At 41.3% G+C, this 12,602-nt stretch overlaps 1 protein-coding gene across 1 annotated transcript in view; it reads right to left on the bottom strand.

Annotated features, from left to right (window-relative positions):
* Positions 1-12,602, bottom strand: part of LOC112224691 (histone acetyltransferase KAT6B-like) — a 116,399-nt gene that overhangs the window by 89,325 nt on the left and 14,472 nt on the right. Inside the window, exon 3 of the mRNA XM_042305749.1 lies at positions 10,964-11,072. Coding sequence (XP_042161683.1) covers positions 10,964-11,072 — 109 coding nt within the window. The remainder of the gene's footprint in view (positions 1-10,963; positions 11,073-12,602) is intronic.

The raw sequence follows: 12,602 nt of genomic DNA, 5'->3' as shown, positions 1-12,602 counted from the left end.
CACGTGTGACAAAACTAGGTCCTGTAGGACCTGCCTTGTTGATAGTGTTGTTTAGAAGGCAGAGCAGTGCTTTATTACAGACAGACTTCTCCCTATCTTAGCCACTGTTGTATCAATATGTTTTGACCATGACAGTTTACAATCCAGGGTTACTCCAAGCAGTTTAGTCATCTCAACTTGCTCAATTTCCACATTATTTATTACACGGTTTAGTGAATGATTTGAAATATTTCGGACTAACTTATTCCTTGCCACCCATTCTAAAACTAACTGCAGCTCTTTGTTAAGTGTTGCAGTGATTTCAGTCACTGTAGTAGACAATGTGTCTAGTGATGAGTCATCCGCATACATAGAAACACTGGTTTGACTCAAAGCCAGTGGCATGGCATTAGTAAAGACTGAAAAAAGTAACAGGCCTAGACAGCTGCCATGGGGAATTCCTGATTCTACCTGGATTATGTTGGAGGCTTCCATTAAAGAACACCCTCTGTGTTCTGTTAGACAGGTAACTCTTTATCCACAATATAGCAGGGAGTCTAAAGCCATAACACAAGTTTTTCTCATCAGCAGACTAATGATTGATAATGTCAAAAAATCTAACAAAACAGCTCTCAAACTTTTTAATGATCAATTTCACTTAGCCAATCAATCATTTTTGTAAGTGCCTGTTGAGCGTCCATCCCTATAAGCATGCTGAAAGTCTGTTGTCAATTTGTTTACAGTAAAATAGCATTGTATCTGGTCAAACACACACTGGTCAAAAATATTACTAAGGGTTGGTAACATGCTGATTGGTCGGCTATTTAAGCCAGTAAAGGGGGCTTTACTATCCTTAGGTAGGGGAATAATTTTTGCTTCTCTCCAGGCCTGAGGGCACACACTTTCCAGTAGGCTTAAATTAGCAAATAAGAGTGTCAATATTGCCCGCTATTAACCTCAGCAATTTTCCATCAAAGTTGTCAGACTCCGGTGGCTTATCATTGTTGATTGACAATTCTTTTCACCTCTTCCACACTCACTTTACAGAGTTCAAAATTACAACGCTAATTTGATCAGTTATACTTGGATGTGTAGAGTCAGGCATGACATGCCAGCAACAAACTCTAAATTTGCTAATCTTGAAAATGAAAAAATGATTAAAGTAATTGGCAATATCAGTGAGTTTTGTGATAAATGAATGATGGAGCCGAGTTTGCCTTTTTGCCCAAAATTTCATTTAAGGTGCTCCAAAGCTTTTTACTATCATTCTTTACAACATTTATTTTTGTTTCATGGTATAGTTTCTTCTTTTTAATCAGTTTAGTCATTTCTTAATTTGCAGGTTAGCCAATCGGTTGTGCAGCCAGACTTATTTGCCATTCCTTTTGTTTCCTCCCTCTCAACCATAACATTTTTCAAATTCTCATCAATCCATGGGGATTTAACAGACATTTTCTTAATGGGTTCATGCTTATTAGTAAATGGAATAAGCAATTTCATAAATGTGTCAAGTGCAGCGTCTGGTTGCTCCTCATTACACACCACAGACCAGCAGCGTCTGGTTGCTCCTCATTACACACCACAGACCAGCAGCGTCTGGTTGCTCCTCATTACACACCACAGACCAGCAGCGTCTGGTTGCTCCTCATTACACACCACAGACCAGCAGCGTCTGGTTGCTCCTCATTACACACCAGCAGCGTCTGGTTGCTCTCATTACACACCAGCAGCGTCTGGTTGCTCCTCATTACACACCACAGACCAGCAGCGTCTGGTTGCTCCTCATTACACACCAGCAGCGTCTGGTTGCTCCTCATTACACACCACAGACCAGCAGCGTCTGGTTGCTCCTCATTACACACCACAGGCCAACACATATTCTTTACGTCAACATATCAATCACTACAAAACATATTGTAAGACATCTTATACATTATATACGGCATATGAGGCGCTACAGATGGTAGTGCGTATGGCTTAGTACATCACTGGGGCCAAGTTTCCTGTCATCCAGGATACCAGGCGGTGTCAGAGGAAGACCCTAAATTGTCAAAGACTCCATCCACCCTAGTCATAGACTGTTCTCTCTGCTACCGCACGGAAAGCGGTACCAGAGTGCCAAGTCTAGGACCAAAAGGCTCCTTAACAGCTTCGACCCCCAAGCCACCTGCTGAACAATTAATCAAATGGCCACCCAGACTATTTACATTGACCCCACCACTGCTGCTACTTGCTGTTTATCTATTATTGACTCAGGACCAGTATATAGCCTCATTATTGTTACTTATTTTAATTTTGTTATATTTTTTTACTTTAGTTTATTTAGTAGATATCAGATTTGAGATATCAGCTGATGTAAGAAGGGCTTTATAAATACATTTGATTTAGTAAATATTTTCTTAACTAACAATGCAGTTCAAGAAATAGAGTTAAGGGATTGTAACTAAGCATTTCAAGGTAACGTCTACACTTGTATTCGGCCCATGTGACAAATACAATTCGATTTGATTAGGCCCAGCCTTTGGAACTTTGGTTTTCCTAGATATGGCTACTATATTGAGATAAGGTTTTAAAGCAAATTTCTGCAGCATTAGTAAAGACGTGATCAATACATGTGGATCAATACATCAGTGCTATAGGCGTCACTACAGACCCTGGTTCGATTTCAGGCTGTATCACAACCGGCCGTGATTAGGAGTCCCAAAGGGCGGCACACAACTGGCCCAGCGTCGTCCGGGTTAGGGTTTGGCTGGGCTGGGATAGGACATCATTGTAAATAAGAATTTGTTCTTAACTGACTTGCTTAGTTAAATAAAAAAATCATTCCTGTGCTGTTTGTAACTACTCTGGCAGGTTGACTGATAACCTGAACCAGGTTGCAGCCACTGGCTACAGCTTTAACCTTTTTCTTGAGATGGCAGCTTGATGAAAGCCAGTCAATATTATTTTTTATTTTTTTAAATCACCCAGAAAATAAACCTCTGTTGATATCACACACATATTATCCAGATACTGACTGTTAGCACTTGGTGGTCTATAGCAGCTTCCCACCAGAATGAGCTTTAGGTGAGGCAGATGAACCTGTAGCCATATTACTTCAACAGTATTTAACATGAGATCCTCTCTAAGTTTTACAGGAATGTGGTTCTGAATATAAACAGCAACACCACCACCATTGGCATTTCTGTCTTTTCTGTACAGGTTATAACTATGTATGTCTATCACTGTATCAAAGCTATTATCTATGTATGTCTATCACTGTATCAAAGCTATTATCTACGTGAGATTCAGATATACCTAAGAATAAGAATGTCATCTGTTATTAGCAAATTATTGATTCCATGAACCTTGTTCCTTAAGATAACATGTTATCACGGGCTATTTTTAGCACTTGTTTTCATTGCCGGTAAGCTTAGAAGTAAATATATATATATATATATATTTTTTTTAAACCTTAAATTACACATACATATATATTTTAGACATGCTCATGTTTTTTAAGTTAGTGCAGGGCGAGCTGCACACAGTGGACTTCCGACTAGGGCACACTGCCTCAGTGCTAACAGTATAACTCTGGTTCATAGGCACATGATTACTGCATACAACAGCTGTAGGATCAGCAGAAGCATACAGGGCAGTTAGAGGGACATACATTAGGTTACTTACATTGTGTCTTCCAACGCCCCTGGGATAATGTACATTTGCTGAAGCATTATGATGACTCAGCGACACAACGGTAGGGAGTAACTGAGCTGGGCTTGGGTCATTGATAAGTCATTGTCTCAACGCAGCCTTATAATGCTGTGAAAGGATCCAGGAACCCAAAGGATTTGGGTGGATCCCATCCCCTTATAAAACCAGCTTTGTTTCCATAAGGCTTAAAAATTGTCAATAAAATGTTACACCCATGGAGCTGCAGTAGTCACTTAGCCAGTTATGGAGGGATAAAAGTCTGCTGAACTTCTCAATGCCACGATTTAGGGAGGGCAGAGGGCCAGATATTATGGGGTGTTTGTTGGTGTCAGGCAGAGAACCAAACAGTTCTTTAAAACCATTCTTCAGCTGTTCTGTGCTGCCCTTCATTGAATCCCACATGAACGAAGATAGACTACATTTCCTAGCAGCTTATTGGATGTCCTGATGCAGGTTTATAATGTCTGGGAGGAGCTTATTGATGTCCTGATGCAGGTTTATAATGTCTGGGAACAGCTTATTGATGTCCTGATGCAGGTTTATAACGTCTGGGAGGAGCTTATTGATGTCCTGATGCAGGTTTATAATGTCTGGGAGGAGCTTATTGATGTCCTGATGCAGGTTTATAATGTTTGGGAACAGCTTATTGATGTCCTGATGCAGGTTTATAACGTCTGGGAGGAGCTTATTGATGTCCTGATGCAGGTTTATAATGTCTGGGAGGAGCTTATTGATGTCCTGATGCAGGTTCATCATGTTTGGGAGCAGCTTATTGATGTCCTGATGCAGGTTTATAATGTTTGGGAGCAGAAAAACTCCAGAAAGTTGACTCAAGTTCAATCTCGTGCTTCTCTGCACAGGCTGATATTTCTTTTAGAGAGAACATTGATCACAAGTAGTGATGCACCGATATGACACTTGTGGCTAATACCGATATCCGATATTTTCCTTGCCCCCCCAAAAAAACGCTAACGATATTTCAAATTTTAGCGGCTTTTTAAGCATTCTAGTAGTTAAATAGTTACACACACACACACAGCGTTCTATGGCACTGCATCTCAGTGCAAGAGGCATCAATACAGTCCCTGGTTCGAATCCAGGCTGTAACACATACGGCCGTGATTGGGAGTCCCATAGGGCGGCGCACAATTGGCCCAGCTTCGTCCGGGCCGACATTGCAAATAAGAATTTGTTCTTAACTAACTTGCCTAGTTAAATACAGTTCACACACACACAAAGTTATTTTGTTGGCATTTACATATGTCCCCATTACCAGTAAAACATCATCAAAACCTATTCCTTTCACTTACTTGCTGTGCTGTTTCGTGGTTCATTTGTTTCATTCTCAACCAGGATTTCTATGGAACACCATTTGGGTCGTTGAGTGTCAAAAAGGATTCAAGTCAAATAACACTATTTGACGTGTCAAATAAGCTTGTTGACCAATCAGGAGCTGAATATGACTGCACGTCAAATAATTATTTAACACGTTCATTAGTGTAATAACTACGTAAATATTAATCACTCGTATTTCATATGTCAAAGATTCATCGATACATATTCTATGATGCTGGTAAAGTTGTCTCGCGCACCTACAGTGCTGGTCATAAAAAAAAAGTTAGCTAGGTGATGCAAACAATGCAGTTATTCCCCAAAAACATAGCAAAATGAAATAATCTGTTTCAGTAGCTATAGATAGCTAGCTAACTATATAGCTACGTGTCATCATCTAAAATAACCCTAATTTATAAGATGGTTCTTATTTGATTAATGGTGATTGGACCCATCTATATGAAGCTAGCCACAATAAGGATTAGCCACAAGAGGACCTTCCGGTTAGCCTTCAAAATAAAAGTATGGCATAATTATACTATGTATTCATTTGCATCACTGTCAATGACCCTTTTATTTTGAAGGCAAACCGCAAATTCCAATATTGTGCCTAATTATTATTGTGCCTAGCTTCACAACACATAACCCGGTCTGGTTGAGCCTCACTAGCCAGATGAAGCTAGCTGGCTACTTATAACGTTAACCCTGTTGCCCAAAGCTAAGTAGCTGGCTAGCTATTTATTTTAATAAACTGAAGTTCAATTTCAATAGGCGAACAACAAGTGGCAACCTAGCTAATACTTACTCACAAGGATTCCTAAATCATTGCTAAGAATAATGAAAATGACTGCAGTTTCTACTTGTCATTGTTGTCAGGCTGGTTGTACTGATGCTAGCTAGGTACCAAGCTAAAGCTAGCTACCCCAGAAGTTGCGGTCGAACAAATTATGCTTTATTACCAACGCGGTACTGTAAACATTGTCCGTGGCCAGTGTTTGCAGACTTTTTTGTACTGCTTTGACAGTGCTACTGTATCCTTTTTGACACACAAAGACCCAAACGGAGTTTCATAGTATTGATGTTGTGAAGGTAATAGCAGTGACGTTATTACTGTGTCAGATAGGGCAACATCTGAAAAATTGTGCACTTGGTAGTGTGTTCCGGTGCTTGACCAGTCGGCGAAAGTCAACATCACCCACGACAGAACGGTTGATTGTCAAGGGCAATGAATTCCAGAATGGATTTCACCTTTGAGTTGTTTTGCTGAAATGTTTCTTACCCTTTCAAATGACTGTTTGACTTGTTGACTGCTCGATCCACACAGCAGACATTGTGGGCTAGGTTAGGAATGCTGTGTTGCATGTGTAGTGCAAAATTTTACGTGGCGTCATTATGTCCTGTAAAATTAAAAGCAGAGCCACACACTCTAGGAGTTCAGATGCAATAATTTAATAACCAAAGCTTTGACAGACAAGCTGACTTCATCATTACGTCCTGTACCTACGTTACATAGGTATGCACGTCAGCTTTGACATCGGTTTTTCACAATTCGGCATTAAACATCGGGCCGATACCGATGTTGACATTTGTTGCCAATATCGTCCGATTCCGATATGTTCACCGATATTGTGCATCCCTAATCACAAGTCAGTCATAACGTGGCAAATAGGCTCATTTATCTATTCATGTAACTATTTACTTAGCAAACAAAGCCCGGAGCCTAGCTAACTAGCTGCTGGAAGGATGGGTGAGTGGACAACCCTCCCCCCCATATATTTACACTTTGGCTATAGCTAGTGATGCAAATGTCATTTGGTTAGCTAGAAAGAAATGTGAGTCACTTTGATAGCTAGCTATACTGAACTTGAATAACTCACCAACAGTTTGCATAGCTCTTTAGTTTTCAATAAAAATGTATTTGTCATCGATCGAATAGGCAGGCAAGCTGACAAGTTCCCATTCAGTTGTCAAAACGTGGGCTATTATTCCATTGTTTATCAGTGCAATTTTGACATTGTACATTTGGTTGTTGATCTTATAGGCAACTGAGAAAGCGGTAGCCTACCTGTTCACAGTTGTTCGATAAATAGGACTGTAAAGTTCCCAAATGTACAAGGACTTCTGTAATACTTATGTAACAGTATAGCTTCCGTCCCTCTCCTCGCACCTACCTGGGCTCGAACCAGGGACCCTCTGCACACATTGACAACAGCCACCCTCGAAGCATCGTTACCCATCGCTCCACAAAAGCCGCGGCCCTTGCAGAGCAAGGGGAACAACTACGTCAAGGTCTCAGAGCGAGTGACGTCACCGATTGAAACGCTATTAGCGCGCACCCTGCTAACTAGCTAGCCATTTCACATCGGTTACACCAGAAATCCATTCAGGTGTATTTTGTGGCTTATGGAGAATCTGATCTAACGTAGCACTGTTGCTACTGCCTGTAAATACACAGTCCAGTTCAAAGTTAAATGATGGAATGCCCGTATGGCAAATGTCTTATTTGCATAAAGGTGTAGCTCTGATTGGTGTAGCTCTGATTGGCTATGGCGCATCGGTCTGTGTTTTCTCGCCTGTCAGAAAATGTGAAAAAAAAGGCATCATTCTTCCCGAGGGTGTAAATGAATCTGATTTTAATAAGATATCATGTTGCTAAAACACTGTCAATTCCACTTTAAATATTAACATTTTGCATCGTCAACAATGTTGAGCAGCGTTTGTACTTGGGTGTGTGGGTCCATAGACCTCTTTTTTTCTCCCACAAGCGGCGTATTAAAAAATAAAAAAAGACAGTATAATCAAACATCTGAGCAGTTAATTAAAGATAATTTGATCTTAATGAGGCAGAAACAGTAGCAGCACTCAGTCTAATGGGGGCCCATCCATGAAAGTCATTTAAAAAGCGTGACTCCTCTCTCTCACCTGTCTCCCTCTCATGGCTGTAAAACAGCTGTTTTACACCCAGAACACAATGTGTGTACACTACAGAGCGGTTAAATGAAAACCACCTCAGCGTTACTTAGTCAAATTTGAGCGCTATAAAAACGTCACTGGGAGAACAGTTCCTTAAACAATCCACTCCTTAGCAGACTGCATTTTATGTAGGGCTAGCTGCTGCAGCAAATTCTGTCTGGAACTAAAATAACAGTAAATGAAAATGCCACTAATCTACAGCTGTAGAAAATGGATGACCTTTGATCCCCTTGCCCGCTCTCATCGCTGCCTGGTGTGTTCTCAGAGTGCTGGTGCATTCCGATTCTGATTCTACGAGCTCCATTCACGCAACGACTTGAGTGATTTAAAAAAATATATATATAATAATTTAAAATGGCACTTAAGCAGAATCTGCCTTCCTCAGTCCATCATGGGTTGGTAGTGATTTTGATCCCTCAACTATCCAATTTTAACAACGTTCCTCTAATACGTTCTTAAAGAAGAAGGGTTTAAGCCTAAAGCAGGAGAACATCATGCTACAGGTGGAATATGGCATCGGTCCCAACAACACTAGAGTTGCTACCATCTCAGGGTATACCACCCCCCTCTCACTGTTTAAACCACAGACTCACAAATTGCAGATTGACCTTGAAACCACCTCTGCTAGCTACATACAACCTGGCTCAGCTATGTTGTTTTGTGGAGGTTTGGACCTCCAGAGGGATTCCTCCTGTCATTCTGTGGCTTCATCCCAAATGAGGCACCCTATGCACCCTATATAGTGCACTACTTTTGACCAGGACCCATTGGACACAGGGTGCAGTTTGGGATTCAGACAGTGACTGAGTCCAGGTTTGCAGTACTTGCGTTCTAAGTAATAGGCTGACTGGGTATGCCCAAATAGGCTTTATAGTATGTGAGAAAAAAAGGTGTGTGTATGTATATGTGTGTGTATATATATATATATATATATATATATATATATATATATATATATGGCAGCACCACAAACATGGCAGCAGCACATGACAACAACATGGCAGCAGCACATGACAACAACATGGCAGCAGCACATGACAACAACATGGCAGCAGCACATGACAACAACATGGCAGCAACACAAACATGGCACAAACATTGTCAGGCACAGACAACAGCACAAAGGGCAAAAAAGTAGAGACAACAATACATCACACAGAGCAGCCACAACTGTCAGTTAGAGTGTCCATGATTGAGTCTTTGAATAAAGAGATTGAGATAAAACTGTCCAGTTTGAGTGTTTGTTGCAGCTCGTTCCAGTCGCTAGCTACAGCGAACTGAAAAGAGGAGCGCCCCAGGGATGTGCGCGCTTTGGGGACCTTTAACAGAATGTGACTGGCAGAACGGGTGTTGTATGTGGAGGATGAGGGCTGCAGTAGATATCTCAGATAGGGGGGAGTGAGGCCAAAGAAGGTTTTATAAATAAGCATCAACAAGTGGGTCTTGCATCAGGTATACAGAGATGGCCAGTTTACAGAGAAGTATAGAGTGCAGTGATGTGTCCTATAAGTAGCATTGTTGCCAAATCTGATGGCCGAAAGGTAAAGAACATCTCGTCGCTCGAGAGCACCCTTGCCTGCCGATCTATAAATCTAGCATGGGTAGGATGGTCATCTGAATCATGGTTTGTTTGGCAGCTGGGGTGAGAGGAGCGATTACGATAGAGGAAACCAAGTCTAGATTTAACCTTAGGCTACAGCTTGGATATGTGCTGAGAGAAGGACAGTGTACCCGTCTAGCCATACTCCCAAGTACTTGTATGAAACCCTCAGAGGTAGTAATTGCACCTGTGGGGGGAGGGGCATTCTTCTTACCAAACCACATGACCTTTGTTTTGGAGGTATTCAGAACAAGGTTAAGGGCAGAGAAAGCTTGTTGGACACTAAGAAAGCTTTGTTGTAGAGCGTTTGACACAAAATACAGGGAGGGGCCAGCTGAGTATAAGACTATCATCTGCACATAAATGGATGAGAGAGCTTCCTACTGCCTGAGCTATGTTGAGAAGAACATGGGGCCTAGGATGGAGCCTTGGGGTACACCCTTGGTGACAGCAGTGGCTAAGACAGCAGATGTTCTGACTTTATACACTGCACTCTTGAGAGCGGTAGTTAGTAAACCAGGCCAATGACCCCTCAGCAATACTCCTTAGCTGACCCACAAGAATGGAATGGTCTACCATATCAAAAGCTTTGGCCAAGTCAATAAAAATACACTGCTTAGAATCAAGGGAAATGACATAATTTAGGACCTTTAAGGTTGCAGTGACATTAACCTGAGCAGAATCCAGATTGCATACCAGAAAGAATACTATAGACATCAAAAAAACCAGTCAGTTGATTATTGACAAGTTTTGATAAACAGGGTAAGATAGAAATTGGCCTATAACAGTTAGGGGGAGATCAAGCTGATCCTATTTTATTTATTTAACTAGGCAAGTCAGTTAAGAACAAATTCTGATTTACAATGACAGCCTACACCGGCCAAACCCGGACGACGCTGGGCCACGGGACTCCCAATCACGGCCTTCAAATAAAGGACGCACCGTGGCTGCCTTCCAAGCATCGGGAACTTCTCCAGAGGAAACACAGGTTAAAAAAGATTAAATAAGCTCGGCGATGTTGTGTTGATTTAGTTACATTTGAACTAAATAGTAAATTATAAATAGTGTGTAGTACTATTAGTACACAGACTGATTAAGATATGGCCAGTTTGTTGGAGGAAATCAGTTTGAGTAAGATAAGGCGCAGAATAAAATCACTAAGCTTGATTACATTACGAGTAGCATAGTTATGTGGGATGCAAGGTGATTTACATCAGTTATTCTGTGTAGTCTGACTGCCAGGTAGTGAGACCTCAAAACACATACATCTTGTAAAGTGGACCGATGCTTTCTAGGTAACTGAGATATGGTGGATCTGTAACTAGGTCAAGTCCAGTACAGCTCGGTCCACTTCAGCTCAGTAGTGTAAAAAGGGTATGAACTTACCGCTGCTTCCACAGTCTGCACAGGACAGAAGCTCCTCTGACCTCTTGTCCCGATTGGACTCTTTCGTTCCCAAACAGAAACTGCATATTGGGATGGGGTCAGCGCGTAGCTGGGGAGAGAAACAGAAAACTGCATATTGGGATGGGGTCAGCGCGTAGCTGGGCAGAGAAACAGAAACTGCATGGTCCCATGTGGTAGAGCACGGCGCTTGAAATGCCAGGGTTGTGGGTTCAACTCCTACGTGGGACCAGTACAAACAAAATGATGAACTCACTACTGGTAAGTCTCTCTGGATAAGAGCGTTTGCAAATTTACTAAAATATAAAATGTATATTGCATATTGGGATGGGGCCAAAGCATAGCTGGGGAGAGTAACAAAGTGCATTCTGGGATGGGGGTCAGTTAGAAAGTGTCAGAATGGACGAGGAGAAGCTGTAAATAATATCTGTATTCATGCTGTATGAAAGCAAAACAACATTCTAATGGATGCAAATACAGTCATCATAAGCCCTCAGTACTGTAAAGTGCTGCAGATTTTTGACTTAAAACCCATCTTTTCCGTGTACTCTTTGTACAGAGGTACTCTACCGTAATATATGTAAAAGATTGGCCTTCATACATTCAATCTGAAAGGGGGATGTGATCATCTGAAAAAGGTGATTAAGAGAGCTTTACACTACAGTGAGACAGGATGCTTCATTGGCGTGGGAAACATTTTTACAAATAGATAAAACAAAAGTGAAAAACAGTAAAACACACAAAAGTTTCCCAAAGAGACATGTTATTTTATGGCTCTGTATCTCTCTCTCACTGCAACGAGTCCAGGACCTCTATAACAGGGGGGTGTCAGAGGAAGGCCCTAAAAATTGTCAAAGACTCCAGCCACCCGAGTCATAGACTCTCCGCACAGCAAGCAGTCTGGAACCAACAAGACCTTGAACAGTTTCTACCCCCGAAGCCATAAGACTGCTAAATAGTTTGTTAAATAGTTAACCAATAGCTACCCGGACTATCTGCATTGAGCCTTTTGACTGATCACATACATTGCTGCTACTGTTTATCATCTATCCTGTTGCCTAGTCACTCTATCCCTCAATATAGTGCATTCAGAAAGTATTCAGACTCGTTGGCTTTTTCAGCCTTATTATAAAATGTATTAAATAACATCTCAATCTACACATAATACCCCATAATAACAAAGCGAAAACAGTTTTAGAAAAGTTAGCAAATTTATTAAAAATGTAAAAAAATAAAACAAAAAAAGAAAAGAATTTGACTTGTTTCTACAACTTGGAGTCCACATGTAGAAAATTCAATTGATTGGACATGATTTGGAAAGGCACACACCTGTCTATATAAAAGGTCCCACGGTTGACAGTGAATATCAGAGCAAAAACCAAGCCATGAGGTGGAAGGAATTGTCCGTAGAGCTCTGAGAAAGCATTGTGTCGAGGCACAGATCTGGGGAAGGGAACCAAAACATTTCTGCAGCATTGAAGGTACCGAAGAACACAGTGGCCTCCATCGTTCTTAAATGGAAGAAGTTTGGAACCACCAAGACTCTCCCGAGAGCAATCAGGGGAGAAGGAACTTGGTCAGGGAGGTGACCAAGAACCAGATGGTAACTCTGACAGAGCTC

This window comes from Oncorhynchus tshawytscha, linkage group LG25 (genome assembly GCF_018296145.1).
Source record: "Oncorhynchus tshawytscha isolate Ot180627B linkage group LG25, Otsh_v2.0, whole genome shotgun sequence".
NCBI classification, from domain to species: Eukaryota; Metazoa; Chordata; class Actinopteri; order Salmoniformes; family Salmonidae; genus Oncorhynchus; species Oncorhynchus tshawytscha.
This window is presented reverse-complemented; position numbering and strand designations above follow the sequence as displayed.